Source organism: Mugil cephalus, chromosome 4, assembly GCF_022458985.1.
Source record: "Mugil cephalus isolate CIBA_MC_2020 chromosome 4, CIBA_Mcephalus_1.1, whole genome shotgun sequence".
NCBI lineage: Eukaryota > Metazoa > Chordata > Actinopteri > Mugiliformes > Mugilidae > Mugil > Mugil cephalus.
Window position 1 is genome coordinate 201,381 of NC_061773.1, and position 23,548 is coordinate 224,928.

At 39.8% G+C, this 23,548-nt stretch overlaps 1 protein-coding gene and 1 non-coding gene across 4 annotated transcripts in view; both read left to right on the forward strand.

Annotated features, from left to right (window-relative positions):
* The first annotated feature begins 5,854 nt into the window (after positions 1-5,854).
* LOC125006279 (casein kinase II subunit alpha) overlaps positions 5,855-23,548 on the forward strand; it is a 36,699-nt gene continuing 19,005 nt past the window's right edge. Inside the window, exons 1-8 of one of the 3 annotated variants that reach the window (XM_047582197.1) lie at positions 5,855-6,015; positions 12,053-12,326; positions 12,415-12,526; positions 12,614-12,715; positions 19,236-19,286; positions 19,545-19,604; positions 19,714-19,797; positions 20,912-21,022. In XM_047582197.1, coding sequence (XP_047438153.1) covers positions 12,226-12,326; positions 12,415-12,526; positions 12,614-12,715; positions 19,236-19,286; positions 19,545-19,604; positions 19,714-19,797; positions 20,912-21,022 — 621 coding nt within the window. In that variant the 5' untranslated portion in view covers positions 5,855-6,015; positions 12,053-12,225. The remainder of the gene's footprint in view (positions 6,016-12,052; positions 12,327-12,414; positions 12,527-12,613; positions 12,716-19,235; positions 19,287-19,544; positions 19,605-19,713; positions 19,798-20,911; positions 21,023-23,548) is intronic. The other 2 variants (XM_047582198.1, XM_047582199.1) reach the window with 2 other exon arrangements.
* On the forward strand, positions 19,335-19,470 carry LOC125007491. Its single transcript, XR_007112711.1, has one exon. It is a non-coding gene; the product is annotated as a small nucleolar RNA SNORA57 (small nucleolar RNA).

A 23,548-nucleotide genomic window follows, 5' to 3' on the forward strand; every position in this document is an offset into this window, starting at 1 on the left:
ATCAGCTATGTGTTATATTACTAGACCCTACATGTTTCCTTCCGCTTGATGTATGTATCTATGACAGAAGTTTGTTTATCTTGTTTCTCCTGCTCTTCTTTTCTCTCTATCTTCTCTGTTTCTAACCGGCTGGCCTTCGGCAGATGGGTCCCTCCATATGAGCTGGGTTCTGCTCGAGGTTTCTTCCTGTTAAAAGGGAGTTTTTCCTTGCCACCATCGCCCTCAGGCTTGCTCTGGAGGTTGCAGGCTGGTTTTTGTGAAGCGTCTTGAGACGATTTGTATTGTTATTGGCGCTATATAAATAAAACTGAATTGAATTGAATTGAATTGAATGGTGAGGGATCCAGCAGAGGGGAAGTAGTAGGGGGTGGGGAACCTCTTATAGAGGAAGTTGTCTGGTTGGCTAATAGGTGACAACAGAGTCACCATTCTGGGTCTCCAACTCTCCTAACAGACCACGTATCTGCTCTAGGGTGTCACTATCAGTGGTGATGGGAGTGGAAGACTTGGGCTTAGCTACAGGTGTGATATTATCTACACCCAAACTAGACTTGGGCTTCACTATGGGCATAGGGGGCTCTGGCTTCTCTACAGATGTGGCTCCGTCCATACCTAGATAACTACCAAAGCTTTGCTGCCCTACCCGTTCTCTATCTTGGACATCTGTGTACCTCAAGCCTCTACCCCTCCCGATACTAGAAACTGGAGTAAACTCCATGACAGTTTAAATGTACACAATACAGTGTAGTCAACAAAATATAATAGATATGATATGACCAAACAGTTAACTATGTAAAACCGGTGTGGAAATGACCAACAGTTATCAAATTAAAAGGGAAAATTTAGAATGGGAATAATTATTATTATTTTAATAACCAGTGTCTACAATCCTTGGATTCTTCTTCCGGTGCACGCAAAAGCTTACTTGCTCATAACTTGACTTCGGCGATCTGCAGTGGCTGATATGAAGAATCTGGGTCATGGCACCATTTCTAGCAGGCTCCTTTCTGCGTTGTGTTGTGTAATTGGGAAGAGAGACGCACACCGGTGTTCAGCATCTATGGGACTTTAATCTTCAGAATAAAGAAAAAAACACAGGCATCACACACACCAAGCCCGCACTGCATCTTTCCACCAATCTGTTCTGAGCTCACACAGCTCTGAACCTGTATACTACACGATGGCATAGCTCATACTGTATTACAATTAATGTGGAGACAAAGTACGCTATATGAAACAAAATCCAATATATGTAAAACCTGGATTCAAAGTGCAATGAATATGCACCAAATCCTTCCTACACACTGTCCACAGTCTAAAAATAAATAATTTCACCCACATTAGCTCATATATTTTAAAGTACAAAAACGGTACAAAGAACATTTCATACCTTCAGAATAAAGAAAAAAACACAGGCGTTACACACACACCGAGCCCACACTGCAACTATCCACCAATCTACATGGAAAAAGATTAAATTAAAACTTGCACAACCACAACAAATCTTCACATTATATATAAAATTGCCCAGTTATTATACTACAACAATCACATGCAGGGCACAGCTTCATGAAATTATCGTCAAAGAGAGAGAGAGAGAGAAAAAAAAAGTTTCTGCAGGCATAATGCTAAGTTGGCTAACTCTGCATAACTCGGTTAAAGATTCAATTTACGAGTTATTAATCAATTAAGATTTGACCAGCAGTTTCATTAGCATGTTACAACACAGTATATTGCAACATAATGTGGTTTTGAACGGAAAGAAAAATAATAATAACTATATATATTATAACTATATATATTTATAACGTGACTCATCAGCTCTGAGCTCACACAGCTCTGAACCATTAGATGGTGTAATGCAAAATAATACCCCAGGGGAACAAAGTGCATTTAATAATGAAAAATAACCTATGAACCTTTATTTTCTTTTTACACACAGAAAATACTTATTTTGGGGAAGTTCACAACACAAAAGAAATATTTTTAGAGAAAATAAATAAACAAAAAAAGAAAAAGAAAAAATAAAAAGAAAATTTAACTCACCTACCCCTGCACCTTGACTTGCTTCAGACATCCCACTGCTCTGTGTCCTGCCTTGATATGCACGAAGCAGTGGTTACACTCCTGTAGGTTCTGCTCAGTACATTCCTTACTGCGACCTGTTCTACCTCTCACCTAAGCTGTGGGTTGTCTCAGCTGTTGTTGAGCAGGTCTTCTGGAGGGTGGCTGAGGGAGAGGGTGTGGCTGGAGGTGGACTGGCATAGTGAGAGGGTGATATATTTGAGTGTTTGCTGCCCACTGATCAATCAAAGAAGCCACCATGTGTGGCAGAGTCTCCGCCTGGGCAGTAAGCTGTTGTATAGTCTGGAGATTTTTAATGTCTGATGCTTTGTCCTGTGAGTTGTTGTTGTTGTGGCAACCTCCCGCCTCAACCTTGGCACTGTGTGCCTGTGTTGTCTTTTTTTCGGGCGGTTTCAGGCAGCCACGTCTGCGCTGGTGTTCATTCTCATCGCTTATTATTTTCGTGACCTGACTCAGGATCTCCTCATCTGTGACTAGGCTGTTTGAGATTAACGTCCACAGGCGTTGCCAGAGGTTAGCATGTTTCGTCCCTAAGCCCTGATAGATAGTGTGGAGGAACAATTCTTGGATGGTGTTTGGATCATATGAAATGTCTGTACTGGTCTGCCGGAAGGAGTTTTTGCTTGAGCCCAATCATGCGGTACAGGCACTGCTGGGGTGATTGTTGGTCTGACTGCCTGGCACACATCAATTCCTGGAACATTTCAGTTGTTGCTTTCTCAATGAGGTGGGACCTGAGAAAACCTTTAAGCTCAAAGACTGTACTTGAGTTTTTGTTTACCAGCATATCTTTAAATGCCCTTGATTTGATGATCCTCAACACCCCTCTGACCACTTCTGCCTCTGCAAAGCCCTCTTTTATTCCCTCATCGATTTGTTTGCTAACGTTGTTGTAATGTAAATCAGAGCTGACCACCGTCTACGCTGCAGGTAGGAGAGGTCTTTCAGGACTACTGCTGTATGACTCTGACTCACTTTGGTAGGTTTAAGTTGTGGTTGGTGGGGTCGCTGTACATTCACACCGTTGCAGTTGCTCACCCAGTTCTTCATACACTTGTCTCAGTTCTTCCACCGATGGTGCTGTTTTATTGTTATGGGTGTTAGGGTGTGTTGTGTTTGCACAACGGCAGTTACTGCAGGGTGAGAACGAGGCTGTGATCCAGAGTTTGGGACTGTGGCTAATTAACAGGAGCATCAACATTCATTACTTTGCATATCAAATCATTTAAAACCAACAACTGACCCAAACTCCATGCAGCCTTCTTTATCCCCTGGATTCAGTTCTTCTCCATGTTTACCGTGGATTGCAATGTCTTTTGCAACCTGATAGATATTGTTGCTTGAGGGTCTGAATAGTTTTATTTTTTGATGCTTCACACTAGTTCTTTGCAAACTGCTGACATGGTGTATAGTTCTGATGTCACCTTGCAGTTTATTAGTTCAGTAAATCAGTGTGTAAAGTGGTGTGTGTTGGCCTCCCAATGACAGAGGAGATCCCCTGGTACTGGCATGCACTGGCAACAGGGCCAGTAATGTGGCTCACTGGTGACTAGTGTGCATTGGCCTCAGGCTCAACAGTGCTTCTCCTAAGCGAGGTGAAGATCCTTTTTCTTCTTGGTCTCCCTCGTTGGACACCCACAGGTTGACTCCTGGCCTGCAGCAGCGTCTCTTCACCTTGGCTGTATGGTTCTGGTATCTCTGGATCTACTCCTCCAATGATTGTGATGTGGAGAGATCCTGAGCCCCCACAGTTTGTTACGAGTTTCAAAATATATAAACTGGAGTAACAAATGACATTTATTGTGGTTCACTGCTCTCACTCTCCTGGATGGGTTCCTGGAAAATAGAATCATGAGTTCAGTGAGTGAAAGAGAGAGTCGCCATCTACTTCCCCGAAACTCAGTTTGGTTTATTAGAAGTTTGCACTATCATGGTATAAAACAATTAACATTTCCCCCTAAGTTATAGAAAATAAACCTCCCTTTTTCCTTAACATTAACGCTATTTCATAACATGTCAGTACCTTAGGAACTGCAACAAAAATATTGCCAGGTAGTGAAGGATACTAGCGTACAGAATCACACACGTGTACAGTCATAGCACATACAGGCTAAAAACTGCTAGCGAGCCTAGCTGGTCCTAACCACCTAAAAATGCTGGTGTAATACAAACCGTGATATATCCTAAGTTGTTTGACACACAAGATGTAAATACCAGGAAATAAAAGCTGACATTCTGAACTCTTGTCTCATACTCATCTTTTGATCTTAAACCCAAATGTCTTCAGTGAACAACAAAAACAAGGGAATTTGCCTTGCTGTTCCAATACTTTTGGAGGGGACTGTATACATCTATGCATCTGTATATGGTATACACAGTGAATTTGATGATTCTCCATAGTGTCATAGCTGTGAAATGTTCAAACATCCCAGGGTGGACAGGAGCTGGATGTGCACCGGGATGGCTTTGGTGCGCTTTGTCTCTCACTCCAACAAGAGTTTCAGATCATGGTGTAAATCCATCAGTATGTTTTTTGGGGAAGCGGTGTTGAACAGATTAACGCTCTTTTAAAACACACGGTTCTCAAAATCCTGTTCATCAGGACATGTGGGAGGATGAGACCATGTCCCTGTCTGCTTTTGAGATGTCCTCTTCTCCAGCAGCAGAACAAACTAAAATATAACATAATGTTCATCAGTGCCACCCGTGTAGATACATATACATATGGGTCGTTCCTACTATTTAGTGCCATTTGAGTCCCCATGACATACTATGGCGTAGGGTATTTTGGGTAAAAATGTGCTAATACTTATTTCTAAAAGCTTGGCTCATGTTGTTAACTGTTGTCTACCATCAAATACAATGATATGTATGCAGGACTAGTTGAAATTAAACAATTTATTTTAATAATAATTTAAAAATAAATAATTAAATGTTCTGATATTATAATATAATATAATTAATATTTAAATATAAATTATTTCATTACTATTTGTTTCCCAAATATATTAGTGTGTGTGTGTGTGTGTGTGTGTGTGTGTGTGTGTGTGTGTGTGTGTGTGTGTGTGTGTGTGTATGTGTGTGTGTGTGTGTGTGTGTGTGTGTGTGTGTGTGTGTGTGTGTGTGTGTGTGAATAAGAGGCATTAACTTAAAGGACTTTGTAGAAAGGCACTTTATGAAGTTCAGTCCATTGCTTTTTATTAGTTTACGGGGCAGATTTGCCACATCCAATGCTCAACGCTCAATACGGCGTCTACGTATCTATGTCTATGATGACAGAAACACGAGCCGCGACAGGCAGGAAGTTACGAAACTAAACAAAATAAAACAGGAAACTCAAAATCATGATCACAAAATAAAAGACAGAACCATGACACACATTTCTTTCAGATTATCTTTTATAGCTCGTCACACAAATCTTCAAAGTGTCTGCTAAATTACTGATTGAGCATTTTTATTATTTGACGAGACCGGCAATATGTGGTAAGTTAACAAAGTTTGAGATTGCTGAACACTGCGACCCTATTAATGATATATAATAGGGATATATATTGAATATATATGTAGTTCCATTATTTTACAACTAGATTTTCATTGTGTATGCACAGTCGGCGTTGTGCGTAAATTTACGCACTTTTCTAAGCACAAGCCCAATTGAGAAATTCCATATTTTCCGTCGGAATGCTTACGCTCTCTCTACGCGCTCATCTGTGTGCATGCGTTCCGTGATTTTATAGAGCTTTTTGTACCTTTACGGCCCCCGTAGCACTACTTGAGGACTTAGGTGGCCGCGGTCGGCCATATTGTCTCTGATACAGCAGAAATCACAAACTGGCAAATGTACACCGGCAACGGGGGGAGGCGAACACTGTTGGCTTGACGAAATTCGGTTTATTGGGAAGCACTTCGGCCCTCGAATTGATCAAGGGGGTAATTATCAGCTCCTTTCTCCGCTGTTGCTAATGCCTAATTGCGTTATCTACGATAACCAGCGAGCCGCTAACGTTAGCCGCGCCACGGTTGGCATGTTAGCAGCAAGGGCCCGCCTGGAACCGAGTTATCAATACATTATGCTCACACACCGTAAGCCCCGTTCCAGTGAGTACAGTGTGATCTGTATACTGATCACCTTGCCTTACAAAGCAAGACGACTTGTTTTTATTGGTAGAAGTTCCCGTTTTGTTTGAACTAAATGGAATTCTAACTAGTGTGGTTAGCTCAAGATAGCCCAACCGAGGAGTTCATCTGGTCGTTCCGGAAAAGCCATTTGCTGATTGTAAGCTATGTGGACTCGTAATATTTGCTGATTGTAAGCTATGTGGACTCGTAACGTTATGGGTTTGGTAGTAAAATCATTCCCAATACCCCACACTATCTAATGTATATTCGTAGATGGCAATATGACGGAAGAAGCGGCCGTTAACAGATTAACTTTGCTACACAATCAGCCCTTAGCGTGGCAAATTATTAATAATTTGCACAGATTTCAGTTAGGATATGGATGGTTAAAAAAAAGTTAGTGGGTTACTTGGCTATCTTGTTAATATTGTTTGGAATTCATTTTAGTGTGACGTATTGCCTCATCACCAGCTAGTAATGTCATCCAAAGCTGCAATTTGAGGAATATCCCCATCGGATGTGTGAATCACTTAAATCAGTCTTTCCCAAACTTTCTTAAGCCTTTGGTACATATTTTACATTCAAAAAATCCCATAGCACATGGTGGTTAGCACTGATGCCTCCCAGCGAGAAGGTCTGGGTTCGAGTGAGGCTGGGTGAGGTTTGCGTGTTCTCCCTGTGTCTGGCTAATTGGTGACCCTGAATTACAATGCAAATTTTCCACTGATGTTCAGTTTTTAATAATAATAATGCATTGGTTTTATATAGCACTTTTCCACTAGATGCTTCAAGTGCTTAGAATTGAATACATCATTAATTTGCTTACACAGTCACACCCTATTGATGGTAAACTACCTCCGTAGTCACAGCTGCCCTAGGGCAGGCTGGCGGAAATGTGGCAGCCAATCCGCACCTTTTGACCACCAAATGTCACTCACTAGCAAGCATACACCAATGGAGTACACTCTGGGTGCAAGGTGGGTTGAGTGTCTTGCCCAAGGACACAAAAATAGATATGGGATAGGGTGGAATCCAACTGCTGTTATTTGATGCGCTAACTCCTCAGCTACTGCAGTCACATCTATCCTTTCACTGTCTGCAGACAAATCATCACTACAGCTGGCAATTGTATTATTTGAAAGAGGGACTTGAACTGTATCTTTAACCGTTATGCCCTCCTCAAATTTCCTACCTTGTTGGCAAAAATGTACACGCATAAAGAAATTGCCATAAAATCCTCATACATCAAAATTTCAGTAACTTTCAGAATTTCAACCCTTTGAATGCCAGTCTAATGATTCAAAGTAATTATTATCATTATTATTTTTTTACACTTGACTTCACTTGACTTCAGAATTATTGGCCAAAAATGCTCCATAGATTTTTATTATAACTACATTTTTTAATCTGTCATTCAAGTATAAAACCATGTATTCTGTGATGTTGGCGTTTAATTTAGAAGAAAACTAGTGATATTTGACACTAGTCAAAGTCAGTCATTTTTACTGTATTTGATCAGATTCAACCATTTTCTCATTGTAAGTCGATGCATGAAATGCTTGTAAATTTGTATTTATTATAATGGAGCCATGTGACTACCAGGAGCCCCAAATGTGAGTGTGTGTGCAAGACACAATGTGTAGCATGAACTGATCATTCACCTCCTTTGAGGGATTTTTTCCATGAGTCTTGCATGAAATTATTTCATTTCTGACAGCTATTTTACGATGAAATAACTTTTAAATCAACATCTGATTAATCAGTGTGAACATTTATTGTGCAAACTGCAACAAAAAAAACAAAAAAACAACAGAGCAACAAAAGAGAACTCATCAAGAGAGATGTTGGGGGGACATTTTATTAGTGAGCAGAGAAAGATCTGGAGCGATGAGAGGGAGCAAAAATTACGAAGCATTTCAGTGCAGAGGAGGTTTTAGAAATGGTCATGCAGCCTTTATGGACTTATCTGAATCAGTCACAAGCTTCAGGGGGAGTCTGACTTAAAAAGATCACTGGAATACTTCTCAGAATGTCTCTGACCCTTCCTCTGAACGTGGAGAGGACACTTTGGATCCTGCCCATCCTAACAATGAGTGGACAGCAAAGAATGGACAAGTCTGGACTCCATTTCATGTGGAGAACCTGTGCTACATTCAGACACCCCCGGCTTGATGCCATGGAACCTGATATCTGCCTAAATGTAGCACAACATCTCAGCATGAGATGGATGGATCAGATTGGTACATTCTTTTCCGTCCACTCACTGTCCCACTCCTGTTCAATCCAGAGGACAACATCTCTGTGGAAGAGAGAGATGCTACTAATTGAGACAGTGTATTCCCAACAAGCCAGTGAAGTATGGGCTAAAATTCAGTTTCTCTAAAATGCACACATGTATATAAACATCACATATAGACTTTGTTTCGAGGTCATATGTTCTGTTGTGGTCTCTTATGTTGTTTTCAATGTTGTTGCAGTTTGCATAATAAATATTCACACTGATGCATCAGATGTTGATTTAAAAGTTACCAGTCACCACAAAATAGCTGGTAGAAATAAAATTATTTCATGCAAGACTCATTAAAAACAGCCCTCAAAGGAGGTTATTCTTGATCAACAATGAAATGATCACTTCATATTATACACGTCTCTCTTGCACACGCACGCAAAACCACACACACTAGGGCTGGATGATTATGGAAAAAATAATCACAATTATTTTGATTGATATTGAAATCATGATCAATAAACACGATTATTCATTGATTTCAAAAAAGTATTTATTGAACCACCAAGACTAAACTTTAAATATAACTTTTTATAGCATAAATGTAACAGCCTCCGTTATCTCTCGCTGTCGCCGGAGCCGGTGGGATATAGAGTGGCATTGTAAAGAGAGTCCTCCGTGGAGGATCGTGTTGTGGTGGCTGAAGTTGATGCGCTTTTGGGGTCTTTAGCTCCTTCAGTACTTTGTCATAGACCACTTCATGGTAGAACTTTAAATGGTTAAATACATTTGTCGTGTTGCTTTGGGGTGCAGACAGTGTATAGTGACAACTTGAGGTCAGGTGTTTATAAAAGTAATAAATATAACAATAATAATTAGTGATGGGTAGATGAAGCATAGTGGCACATTACCCAAACTGTATTCATACACCATTGGTCCTGTGTTACTGTGTTGCTCAATACTGACATCTATTTAATCTTAAACATCAATGCTGGCAGCCTAGTTGCGGGACTCACCTACTTATTTCAATTACTTTGTATATACAGTGATATTGAAGTTATGTATTTTAGATTGTTATTATGTGTCTTAATCTAAGTTTAAAATATCTTTGATATATTTAAAATATACATTCAAAAAAGTATGTGAATGTGTGCCATAATGTGAAAATCAAAGTGAAAGTGTTGTAAATATAACATTTAGTATTTGTCTTTGAGGTACATTTTATTATAAATTTTTATTCAGAAGTTTTTCCAGTGTCTTGGCATTAAGGCAATTACGTTTTCATGATGCAAGTTCTTTAGCTTTAGAGAACAGCCGCTCACATGGCACTGATGAGGCTGGTGTACATAAAAATTGTAGGGACAGCCAGAAGAGGTTTGGATATGTGTACTTTTGGTTGTCTCAATATTTTAAAGGATCCTGGGACAATTGACTCTGCCAACTATCTCTGTACCTCAATAATTGAATCAGCTGTGGCGTTGGTTATCCTACAAACAAACTGGCATTTTAGTTTTAGTCATCAGTTACAAATCAGTACTTGATTTATAAGCAAATAAATGCACAAATAAACCGATAAAATTAAATAACAAGCCTGAATGTGTATATCTGTTCATTATATTCATTTGTAATATACCTGTACCTTCATTCTAGGTGTATTTGTGACCTTTTCATGCCTTGTTCTGTAATCAGCATTGAGGAGGTGCTTTAATTCATGTAGGACAGTTGAACAAATGCGACATTTAACCTGCAGAAAATAATTTAATTAAATGAATGATTTAAAATAAGATTCAGTAGAGAGCACTATTGTGCTTCAAAATATCTAATTCCTTGGGCAGAGATGCATCCTGTTTACAGATGGCAGATGTGCTTCCATAGAAACACAGTTTGGCGCTTCACTTATCGTTTTTATGCACAGCTTAATCAAGCTATGCTCGAAATCCGACTTTCTGAATGTGGTCCATGTCCCAGTTTATATGCAACGGAGAAAATCGAATAACTGACAGGAACATGTCCTCCTCCTCCACACAAAGTGGAGATGTGTGTCTTTTCAGCGGGTTAATATGCCCCCTTTTCCGGGGGCAAGAGTCGTTCATGCAGAAGAAAATTGATTTCCAAGCATTATCTGGGCGTCGTGACCGGACCGTGCCATGGAAGTGTGATGTACCCAAGTATGGTACGATTGTGCTCACCCTAGCCATAGAATCCGGGTTTTAGAGGGAAAGAGACCAAAGGGATACTTTTCTGGGTACTTTTTAGTACCTCCTCTGTGGTCGGTCCGAAGTAGGTGAATTGGGGCAGCAAATGTGAGTAGAAAGCTGCTTACTACTGATTGATCAGAAAAAAAAAAATTGTCACGATGCAGCGCCAGGTACAAAGCAGGATGTTTTGATTTTGACTAGAGAGGTGAGTGATTTTGACTAGTAGTAAGCTGCTCACTTTTAAGTTTCTGCCCTTGTGTCAGTATATTGTAATGACTGGAAAAGCAATGTGGTGAGGTGCAGGCTTTTCTGTCCTTGTTGGGAGAAGAGAGTATACAGCGGGAGTTGGACTCGGAACGTCAAGGTTTTCAAGCGGATCGCGGATGAGATGGCCAAACTTGGCTTTATCAGGATGGTAAAACAAGTGAAGGAGAAGCTTAAAAATGAAGGCCGATTATCGGGCAGCCAAGGGGCACAACAGTACGAGTGGTGCTGATCGAAAGGTCCCGAAATGGTATGAGGAGCTGGAGGCGATACACTAACGTTCACTAATGATTCGTTTGAAAGAACGAATCTTTTGAGTGAACGAACTGTATCGAATCACTTTATGAACTGATTCGTTCTTTTCTCGGTTCAGTTGCCGCGAGCGCGTGGCCCGCGCGTGCATTCTCTGACTCGTGACTCTTAGTGAAACTTCGGAACGGATCACTTACTGATTCATTCGCCAAGTGAACCACCAGTACGTGAACGGATCAGTTAGTGATTCGTTCGTCAAGTGAACCAGTACACAGCAGGTCGCGAGTCAGCCTCTGTGTTATTGCCGACCATATGGTGCCGACACAGAGGCTGAGATGTCGGAAGCCCCGCCGGTTGAAAGAGCTTTCAACGATTCAGTTGAACGAATCATTTTAATGAACTTATTCGAGTGATTCGGTACTGTAAAAAGAACGATGGTTTCCATTACTACGATATACGACCACAGACCAGGGAGCGCCGGTAGGGAAGCTTGCCTTGAATCCATTACACCGTTGGTGCAGTCCTCCGCTAAGTTTTTATCTTTTATTATTATTATCATTGTGTTCTGCTTGACAGCTCATAATTGCATGACGGTTGTTTTCTTTCCTTCACTGGTTGTTAGAACATAACTTTACTGTGTAGCCCGCTGTTGCTAGCAACAAGCGTGGGTGTGGCCAAAGCCGGGGGGAGCGGGGGTCATTGTTTTGTCTGTCACTACACGTTGTTGGTCTTTTCTGTTTGATATTCTGTATGATATTATTCCAAATTGATTGGAATGGATGGATGGATTGGATTGAAGTGCCTCTAGTGCAATGTCCTTACACAATGTGCTAGAGGCATTTTCCTGAATGAGTCAGGATTTTAGTTTCTCTAATCTTGATTTTTGTCTCCCAATTTTTTTTGTCAGCTATTCCACCGTACGCCTTGTAAAGCCTCCCCTAAACCCCTTTCCCTGTTAAGATCACCCCCACCCCACCCCTTACCATTCCTCCTCGCCCTCCTGTCCACCTGTTGTCCCTGCACTCAAACCGCCCTCTGCTGCAGTAAGGTCTCCACACCATCGCTGCCAAGCTGTCGGACATGTCAGGACCCGTGCCGAGCCGGGCGAGAGTGTACACCGAGGTCAACACTCACCGGCCAAGGGAGTACTGGGACTATGAGTCCCATGTGGTTGAATGGGGGTAAATACTTTTGCTATCACCAAAATCCAGCATGCTTCTTTGCAAATCTTCAAGACAGATGATGCAGAGTTGTGGATTTTCTTTACAGAAACCAGGATGACTTTCAGTTGGTTAGGAAGTTAGGACGTGGCAAATACAGTGAGGTCTTTGAGGCAATCAACATCACCAACAATGAGAAGGTGGTGGTGAAGATACTCAAGGTATATCTGTTCAAAGACTTGTGTAGCTGAATGATGACAAATCCTGCACCAATTTAACTAACTCAGTCTTATTCTTCTTTCCTTTAGCCTGTGAAGAAAAAGAAAATCAAGCGTGAGATCAAGATTTTGGAAAATCTGCGGGGAGGTCCTAATATAATCTCCCTCATTGACATTGTCAAAGACCCTGTTGTAAGTATTGTATATTTATTTACTATGCTCATGATTACAGAAATTGACTGATGGATTATTTGGGGCCGATACCATTTTTTTTTTTTTTTACATCAGCACTGGTCGTTGGTTGATGCGTACTGCCGATATTTGGAGCCAATAACTTTTCTCCCACTATTTACATTATAAAAATACCACAATGGTAACAAATGTTACGAGTCTCAATATTTTTAGGGGTGCTTGACACGCCTACAAGTACGAGCATTTTCCAGCTTCCTGCGAGTACTTTTTCTGTCTATGGCTAGATTGATGTATATGAGTACTTATACAGTTTATACCACATTCATGGCTGGGCGATATGACCAAAAATGTTCTTTATTCATTACAAACATATTTGGGCTTTCAAAATTAAGATGTTAACGCGGATAAATTCCTCATCATGATTAATCTGATAAAAAAAATTGGCGCCACTTAACCCATCTGCATCACAGAATGACTCTGAATGTCTCTGGCAAGGGATTTTGGGGTAATTGGTCCAAGTAGAGTCACGCAAGTTGAACAAAGGGTGGCTACCTTGATTAGATGTTGTAGCAACCATGGGGCAGGGAGTGTTTGATTCTCATGGCCTTTCCATGTGGAGTTTGCGTGTTCTCCCCTTGTTTGCATGAGTTTTCTCCGGGCACCCCAAAAGCGTGGGTGCTAAGTGTTGGGTCAGGTTGGCCCACAGTGGGGGTGCGCCGTTTGCAGTGGCTCAATAATCAATCAATCTTTATTCATTATAGTGCCAAATCACAACAGAAGTTATGTCATGACTAGGGGTGGGACGAGACTAACGGGAAGAACACTTATGCTACCCTTTCAGTTTTTAGTCTGTGACTGTGAAAATCTTTTGGTGTAAGCCCAGCATTAGTTAAAACTAGACTCGGACAATAATAACAAAATATCTTGACAAATAATCTAAATAGAAACATATTACAGACAGTAGCAGCATTAGAGTTGGAACTCATTTGTTTTAACAGTGGCTCAGTCATTATGAAACCATAAATACAGAATTGAAAAAAAAAATATCTATAGATGTGTGAAAAAGTATAAGATATGAATTACAGGTCTGAATAGATATGCATTCTCATATACATGTATGTGCACATGTATGTATTGCCCTACTTCCTCGTCTGCACCCAGTGAGCTCCACTCCTCACCAAATTCATGACCTGCAAAAAACGGCAAACAGAACTTGTGCTCAGTATCTGTACTGACAAGTATATGTAGCCATGTAGCCTTTTTGTGACGTAGTGAGTGTGTCTCAAAAGAGCCTGCGTAACTGTTAATTGAACTTAAAAGATATGCAGATGTTTGAAATTAAAATCTTCAACAAGGAAATAATCACATATACACAGATATTAAAGTTACACACAAATTATACCTACAAAATAGTTATCACCTCAGTAAACAATAAATTAATTCAAAGATTACAATAAATTCAGTGGCAAATATTGCCAATTAAACTAAGTATTTCCTATAGGTTTACTTGTATTTCGTGCTAAAATTCAAAGTATCTCATCTGTATTTACAATATAGCTTGATTCTGCATCTCTATTTTCAGGTCATTAGTCCATGTCAATGTTTACTCTTGCTATGGCAACAAGAGACTCCTGACGTTAGCAGCTGCTAGCTAGTTTAGCTAAATCATCTGAACAATAATAACCCATAATATCACAGTCACGGCCCTTCAACTCTGGGCTAATATGTTGTCACAAGTATGCAGTTAATTAGCCCACAGCACATTCAATATAAAAACGTTTTCTACCTTGTTTTGGCAATGTCTCAAAAATGTAGCCTAGCCATGCCCAGGCTAACGTTACTTACCATGTATGCCTCCGCTCGCGCGTCTGCCGGCGCAGCAGCTGCCTGTCCCGCGACTCCCGCCCATGCCATGAGGTCCCGCCTCACCATGGTTTGTGTCGTGATCGATTGACAACTCTGTCAGTGCTCTCTGAGCCTGTCAGCCTGTGATTGTGCACCACCATGGCAGCAGGAGCCTCACTTGACTCACTGTCCGACACCTGCTGCTGAGAGGGACCCACTCCTGAAGCCGCTCCGGCCATGCAGCAAACATTTCTGAAATTTTTTTGCTCGTAGCAGCGTCGGTTGCTAGAACTTTTATTTTTTTATCTCTTTGTTTTTCCGCTCCGCCTTTTTGCTTTTTAGCCGCATTGTCAATTTTGTTGCAGTATTTCTCACTATCTCTCATCTGATTGCTTGTCATCAAAGGTGATTGGATGAGGGTGGGGGATGAGCGGTCAAGAACCAGCGTGGGTGGGACTCCTGGGCTTCTGTACTATCATAGGGCCACTGGGCCAAGTATTTTTTAGACAGACAAGCCAATGGGCCTCTTATGTGTCTGCAGGCTGCAGCGGAGTTCTGTGGGCCCGTGCATGTCTCTGCCCCTGGGCCGGGAGAGTAACCTTGGCAAGGCGCAGCAAAAACTAAATAAACAAATTAAAAAAATAATAAAAAAACGGCAGCCACCGGCCCATTATTGACCGGCCCACCGGGAAAAGTCCCCGTATTCCCTATGGCCAATCCATCCCTGCATATAGATATAAGGTTTATTCCGTAAGCCGTAAATTATACCGCTTTCACAGACCCGGGTCGCTTTCACATAGGCAAAAATCCCTGGTCGGATCTTCCGCTGTGAGAGCTGCGTGCCTGTTTTTTTTTTCTGGCTCATACGTCATTGTGTACATTGCAGATAACATTGCAGTTTGTTGATGACCTGTAGAGTGGACTGGTCGAACCCCCGCTCCTTCAAAAGGCTGCTGATATTAGAATAAATCACTGTGTCCTGCGCAGTGCCCGATATCTGCCACCAAATCCCCTCTTCTCTTTGGATGCAGAGCATTGCCACGATCTTTAAAAAAATGTGGGAGATCACTATACAGGCTGTTTTTTTTTTTTATACAACACAGTTGCCGTTCACCTATGCGCTTCCATTAACGATCGTGTAACAACACATTTGATTCGTTTGATTGAAAAAAAATAAACAAAAATCTCTGCCCTTCAGAGATCAGTCTTTATGGGAGTAGACCAAAACTTGTTTTTGACCTGAAGCTTCTACAGTGATACAATCTGTCAGGCCAGCGTGGGTCAGAATGTAATAGGCAGATATATCAGGGTCAGAGCAAAAAACCCGTGTCGATGTGGCATTCATATTCACATTGAGCCGATAAAATCCCAGGTCGGTTGCCGAGTCGTTGACCCAGGTCGACCTGGCTTTAGTTTACTCTCGTGAGCAACACTGATTTAATTAACTTAAGCTACCAATACATTAATAACGTTAGCTGGCCTTCAATATTTTTCGTAAAATGTATTATGAGCAGACTTAAGCTAATAAGTCTACCTTTTCTTCGGTAATTTACTGCCGTTTTCTTTTTTCCAAGATCACACTCCTTTGACTTTCTGACCTGGTGCCTGGGTGCTTGAAGTGATGTCACTTTCAAGGCCATGCTCTCGTTAGTAATTAAAGTCGTAATACGACTACCCACCCCGCCCTCCCAGAGAGTAGATACTTAGCAAGATAGTTATGTTTTTTTTACCTTAGTACTTGCGAGTACCCGTCCCAACAGGACTTTTCTGTGAAGGTGGGCACATGCAGCTGTGTTGTATTTGCGACAACAGAACAAAAAAAGAAATTTGAAGGAGCGGCAGCTAGGATTTAGGAATGGCAGCCTGCAACTCCTAAATGAATGTAGAGGAAACACTGGGGAACGTTAATCAGGTACACTGGGGTATAGTTATATATTGATATCTAATGTCTGTCAGCAAAGGCTAAGGTTGTCTTTTGAGATGTACATTTGTTTTTTTGTTTATTTATGGCAAAGTCTGATCTGTTGGCTTTTAGAAGTTTTGCACAATGTGGGGAAGCTTCAGTATTTACTCCTGTGAATACTTGCTCTTGTCTCAGGGTGACTTTCATATATATTTCTTTCCATTTCAGAAAGGGAATGATACTAATATTGCGCTTAACCTGGGTTTAATTTGTGTCAAAGTTTGATTGGTCATAATTTTGTGAGGAAAAATCACTTCATTTTGAACGAGCATCTAGGCTATGCATAGTAAACAAAGTTATTGCACATGTTGAGAAGACACATTGCTGCTGGCAGTACCCTGAAAACTCTTATGAAGATGCTTCAAGTCCACTGTTCGTGAGTTCACACTGCAAACTAAAAACTGGGACTGCAGTTGGGCTGAACATCAGTCATTTAGACCATGTGAGTGTCAAACATCTTTACAGCTACTTTTAATTTTGAAATTATACTGATTTGTATCTTTTGTGTTTGGTCACATTTTTATATCAAACCAAGATCAATAGAAATGACAATTGCTTATTTTCCAAGGATTGCCATCATTTCACATTTGAGCCACTGCTTTACTAGCTGGTCTATGGCAGGCTCTTCAGTCCTAAAACCAATCAGGTAACTCTACAAAAAAAGCATTGAAAATTGTGGATAAATAAAAACTTACACTTATCACCACTGCAATATTTTAACTAAATACAACATGTTTTGATAATTTTAGGAAATTCCTCTCTGCCTGTTTACCATATAAAACTTTGCATGGCTTAGTACCATCTCCACTCAAAACCTTTATCAAACACAGGTCAACTGCTCGGTCCAGCAGAGCTGACATGAATGGGGACTGTATGGTTCAGTTCAGAAGCACCTCGTTTGGTCAGAATGTGCTGTCTTACAAAGGAGTCCAGCCTTGCCACCTTTAAGAGCCATCTGAAGGCATGGCTTAGACTTAATCAGACATGTGATAATGTATAATAACACAGTGTGCGCTCACATGTTCCTTTTAGAACACTATTAATGCTCTTTAACTTTTTATCTCTTTCTTTACTTTCATTAATTTTTAAATGTGCTCTTTTTTTTTGTCATCCTATGTGTCTGCTCACAACTACATCCAACCTGCCAGTGGGACTGGCAGATGGATACTAGCCTTCGGGCTATAATCTGGCACATTTACATGTACACTGTACTGTCCATTAATGTGCATCGCCTCTTTCTTTCCCCAATTAAGTCTTCTAAAGTTCTGTTAATATTAATAGCCCTGTAAGCCCCCCCCAAAAAAACAACAACTGATAATGTAATATTTGACAGATAATGTAATATATATGTTCATTTTCAGTCCAGAGTTCTACATTTTGTGTTTTGAGAATCTAAGAATGTTATATACACTAGATTTGAAACAACAGAATGACTATTGGGTTAAATTGCAGAACTTGAGTACCGTACAGCCATATGCATATGTTCAAATACTCAGGGACATGCAACTACATCCTGGTCCTACCAAGTGGGTGATGGACTAGGGTTTTATAAAGAAAAATTGTGGTGAAAATAACCACTAACAAAAGGTCTTATGTCTATTTAAATCCTGTTTTATTTACGTGATGTTATTTCTGCATTATTATTTTTTATACAGGCACTAGTTTCGTTAGAAAAGTTTTTTCATTTTGGTGCTGACTGTGTCAATGTTAATTTGACCTTGACAGTGATATAATAACCATTTATGAGTGGATATGTGAGCCTTTGTCTATGTCAGGTGTCATGTAATGTGTATGCAGGTGTTATGAATGCTTATGTATACTCTCTTTAAATGAAGTGTTACTGAAAGTTGTTTTTGTTTGTTTGTGGTTGTTTTTATGAGGTATATTAGATTCTCAAAACATAAAATGTAGAACTCTGGACTGAAAATGAACATATATATTACATTATCTGTCAAATATTACATTATCAGTTTTGGAAAAGAAAAAAAAATCCCGAAAATGTAATCAATTCCCAAAATGTTAATACAATAGGATATTTTATTACATTATTGGGGAAGTTATTACATCATTGGGTTTTATTACATTTTCGATGGGGTTAAGTGCAAACTTTATTACATTTTCAGGCATTATTACATTTTCAGGAAATGATTACATTATAGGGTGCTACAGGTCCTGTTTTTACAAAGAAGTTTTTTTTGTTATAGCAAATTAGCAAGTGTTTGTTGTTTAATTGTGGTCAATTTCAGCTATAGTTCACACTGTAAGCAACAAGTAGCATCTGTTAGTGTGTGTGTATGTTTTATGAATGCCCACAGTTTTAGAGGCATTAAACTGAAACTTAACAACTTTTATATTGTAATATAATCATTTTAACGGCTGTATTTCAGCCATTTCACTGACTTTTACTTGGTTATCTCAACAGAAGATGAATGAAGTTGTGCTGTGTGTAGGTTCTTAATGCTCTAAGTCATAGCATGTCCAAAAAGCATTCATAATAAAGTTGGTGATTATCAGTTGGAAACTGGGCATAATGTTGCTCACAGTGTGTTTAGTTGGAACAGAAATTACTCTGGCACTTGAATGTGTTACAGTATAACTGTTAAAGGCAAATGAGCAGATTTAACTTTGTCTTGTTTGTCTTGTAACTTTGGTTATTGTGCATTCATTATCTTAGCTGAGTGTTAACCTTTATGTTTTTGTTTTTTTTTTCAGTCTCGAACACCTGCTCTGGTCTTTGAACATGTTAACAACACAGACTTCAAGGTAGGAGATTTCTATTTTATTTTTTTAACACGTGGAGCTAAATCATAACCTCCGTTCTTGGCATATTTGTTGTGTTCCATACACGTGTGTGTATGTAATGGAGGAATGTGAAAGTCCAGTGCTATGTTTTTGGTCCCAGAAAGTCAATGGTTTTCTGGTTCTATCCTCAGTCGCTGGCACAGCCCCAGCCTGATTTGCTGTGACTGATAGAGGATATTACTGTAGAAAGCCCAATGATTTTTTTTTCTTTGTGTCAAGCAACTCTACCAGACCCTGACAGACTATGACATCCGGTTCTACATGTATGAGATTCTCAAGGTGAGTACACTATGTTCAAGCTTCTGTTTATAACACAATGTGCAACTTAAACATCCTGAAGGAGGTGAAGCATGAAGTTGTTAAATTGAAAACTCATGTTGTCTGCAAGGCCCTGGATTACTGCCATAGCATGGGAATCATGCATAGAGACGTGAAGCCTCATAATGTGATGATTGATCATGAGCACCGTAAGGTGAGTGATAAACACAATCCTATCCTGTTAAATTATTTATTTATTAACCAAGTTTGATATTTACTGCTGTGTTTTGTAGCTTTCTGTTCCTGTGTTTACCTCAGTCCTCCTATTCTGGTTCATGAGCTGAACTATGTCTCTTTACTTTTTTGTGTTGAGGAGCAATACATAATCTGTTTGAAAGGCTGGGCAACAATTTATTTGTTTAATCATGTTCCAATGTTGGAATTCAGGATATTTATTGATTTTGTACAGATGAAACATAATTCATTAATAAATAAGATAAAGGCTCACTCTCATTTTAAAGATTCTAGCAGAGCAGAGCAGCTTCAGTGACAGACTGCTTCACCCTCGCTGTGTGAAGGAAGGATACAGAAAGCCTTCCCTTCCTGCTGCTGTTAGGTGCCACAATAAACATTCATAATATGTGCAATATTATTACTCTTCAGGGTAACAACACTCTCATCATGCACTACTCTCTCAGTGACAGTGGCGACAGTGACAGTGGCTCAGGTGGTAGAGTGGGTTGTCCAATGATCAGAGGGTTGGCGGTTCGAATCCTGCTCTGTCCCACTTTCTGTTGTAGTGTCCTTGGGCAAGACACCTTACCTACCTTGCCCCATATGAATGTGGTGGTGGTTGGAGGGGTCGTTCGGCGCGCATTGGCAGCCACGCTTCTGAAAAAAAAGTACCTTACCACCACCAGTGAGAATGTGTATGAATGAATAATGGGTTCTGTAAAAAGTGGTTTGGGAACCGCTCTGTGCGTTGAAAAGCGCTATATAAATCCAGTCCATTATTATTATCAGCATTACCCCACTCTCACCATGCACTCTGGACTGTGTACAACCCTGTGCAATATCCATTATCCATTTTTTGTTGCAATTCAGTTACCTTTTGTTGCTTTTTGTTTGTTACTTTTAAATATGCCAATACTTGTATATTGTTTATTCTATTCTATTTGTTATCTTTTATCTTATTTATCTTTTACACACCCTTTCTTTGTTATTTTTCTACCCTTAAAGTCAATTATTAATTATTCCGTAGTTTATTTTCACCATATTTCCCGCCCCTATCTATTGGTAGATGCTAATTGTTTATTTCTTCTGTCTAGTTGCGCCTTATTGACTGGGGTCTTGCTGAGTTTTACCACCCAGGGCAGGAATACAACGTCAGAGTCGCCTCCCGCTACTTTAAAGGACCTGAGCTGTTGGTGGACTATCAGGTATAGCTGCTTGTAGAGGGCTGTGATTTAAGTACCCAGTGGATGTTAGAAGTCTCTCAGCATTGCCCCATTTTTTTTTTAACTCTGGTCTTGATAATCTGTTTCATACAGTCCTAGATAATGCAGGAGAGATTTCAGTGTTTCTGAAAGAGGTGGGCGGTTGCAGATGCTACCTCTCTAAGCCTCTGACCTTGCTTTAATTGACATTTTCACAGAGATCAGAACAAGCAAGAACCTGGCTTGTTTTTAAAATAGTTTGAATACACTGAAAAATAAGGATTTGATGTCTACGTATGTGACGTATTTTGAGGGGTGGGGCTTAGCTGGAGGCGAAACATCTCAAATGCTCCAGCTTGAAAACGCCCGATGGCATATTTCAACGGACTGTTTTGGCAAGAATGGATGAGGAAAATGCATAATTTAGAGCAGTGGTTCTCAACTGGTCTGGGTTCAGGGCCCACCATCACCCCTTAATGACAAGCCATGACCCAAATCAACTTCTCAGTTATTGAATGAAAAGATGCCGTTTCAACCTGGGCTAGTACAATAAAATATTACAGTATGAAAACACAAAAACAACAAATGTAACAATAAAGCAAAACAACCAGCAAGTGGCAGTGCTAGAGAAGGAACTATTCCCTTTTATGCTCAGTTAGCTGCATTTTAATTCAAACCAAAACTCTAAAGCTGTTATGTACAAACATGAAATGTAAAAGTCCAACTACTGAGAAGTAGTTATAAAAAAAAAAATCCAAACATATAGCCTTAGCTGATGACCCACTCATTAAATATATAACAATGTCAAATTAAAACTATTCAGCCACTTATTCAGACATTAATCAGAAGGCTGACATGACATGTTTTTAAATAACTTAAATAAAAGATTTCCAAATGGCATTGAATAAAGGCAACTGGACTTGTAGATAAGATTGTTTTGGTGAAACCAAGGGTAGCACCACCACTAAAAAGTCAAAAGAAAAACATAGAATATTTCTAAATAGGCTGATTTATTACAGCCCCAGCGCACCCCGTCCACTTTCATGCATTTAGTTCTTGTAAGTGATGAACAGGTTTACATTTACTGTCCTGGGCTAAATCCAATCAGCCCTCAGGTCGTTGGTCATAAGTGCTGCTGGTGCCAGAGTGGGAGGAGGGAGAAGAAGTTCAGCTGTGGCAGGTGTTTTCATGAACGGGGTGGATTACTTGATTTCTAATCCATTTTCCTCAATGTCTTTGGAGGAAAAGTTGGAAGTTTAGAGACTGGGATCTCATCGGCCAAATGATGTTAAAATAACTCAAAGGGATAAATGACAAAATCATAAGTTTTGTGTTTCTTGGTTTGAAAAAATAGACTGGCTAACGGCAAGTGTAACCAAGTGTTTTCCATGCATGCTGTTTGGATTAGATACAGCATGGATCCAACAAGGGATTGTGGATTCAAAACATTTGTCGGACAAATTAGAAAATATGGATGCAGCGCAAAAGTTGCACTTTTTTATTTCACTTACTTTGCGTGAAAACAACAACTGAATCTTTTAAAATGGCTGTTAGTAAAATGTAGTTATTGTCATGTCAGCCTTATTATTAATGCTTGAAGAAGTGACTGAATAGAACAACACTTTGCGCTAATTGAGGTTAAAAGGGAATAGTTCCCTCTAATATCGCCACTTGCTGGTAGTTTATCATCACATTATTTTTTTGTGTGTTTTCATGTTGTGGTATTATATTCTACCATTTCAGGTTCAAACTGCTCAATGTTTTCATTCAATGAATTTGAGAAGTTTTTCATTAAGGGGTTTTAAAGGGTCCTGAAGCCAGACCAGTTGAGAACCACTAAAAAAGTGTAGTGCACCTGTAGTGTACGTGTAACTGTACCGTGTAAAAGAAACTATGTGATGTTTCTTTTACAGCTTTGTTAACTATTTAATTAGGGCCATGGGGCAACCCACCGAGGCACTATTGATATACTGCGTGTTTCTTATTATTTTTCCTATCCTCCCTTATACAGCAGGTACAATCAGTATTCAGCTCATCACAATTTGTCATAGTAAACATATTTCAAAAGGTGCTTTTGACATGAAATTTTCACCAGGTGTTGGTAAAAACCCATGTAATCCATACATAGAAAGAAACCAAAACAAATAAGTTCAGAAATTAAGTTATGTGTAATAATGTGAAATGACAGAGAAAAAGTATTGAACACGCTTATTGATATTTATTTAATACTTTGTACAAAAGTACAAAAAAAGTACTTCGTTGGTAATGAGAGCTTCGTGATGCCTCCAGTATGGAGAAACTAGTCGTATGCATTGCTCAGGTCTTTAAATCTTGAAGGTTCCGTGAGCCTCTTCTATGAACTCTGATTTTTAGTTCAGAATAATAAATAAATAAGTTCAGCAATGAAGTTATGTGTAATAATGTAAAATAGCAGAGGGAAAAAGTATCCCACTGCGCAAAGAGACGTCTAGACGACGTCTTTTCCAAGTCATTTTTGCAGGTCTAATTTGGGTCACCTGAAGGTGCAGA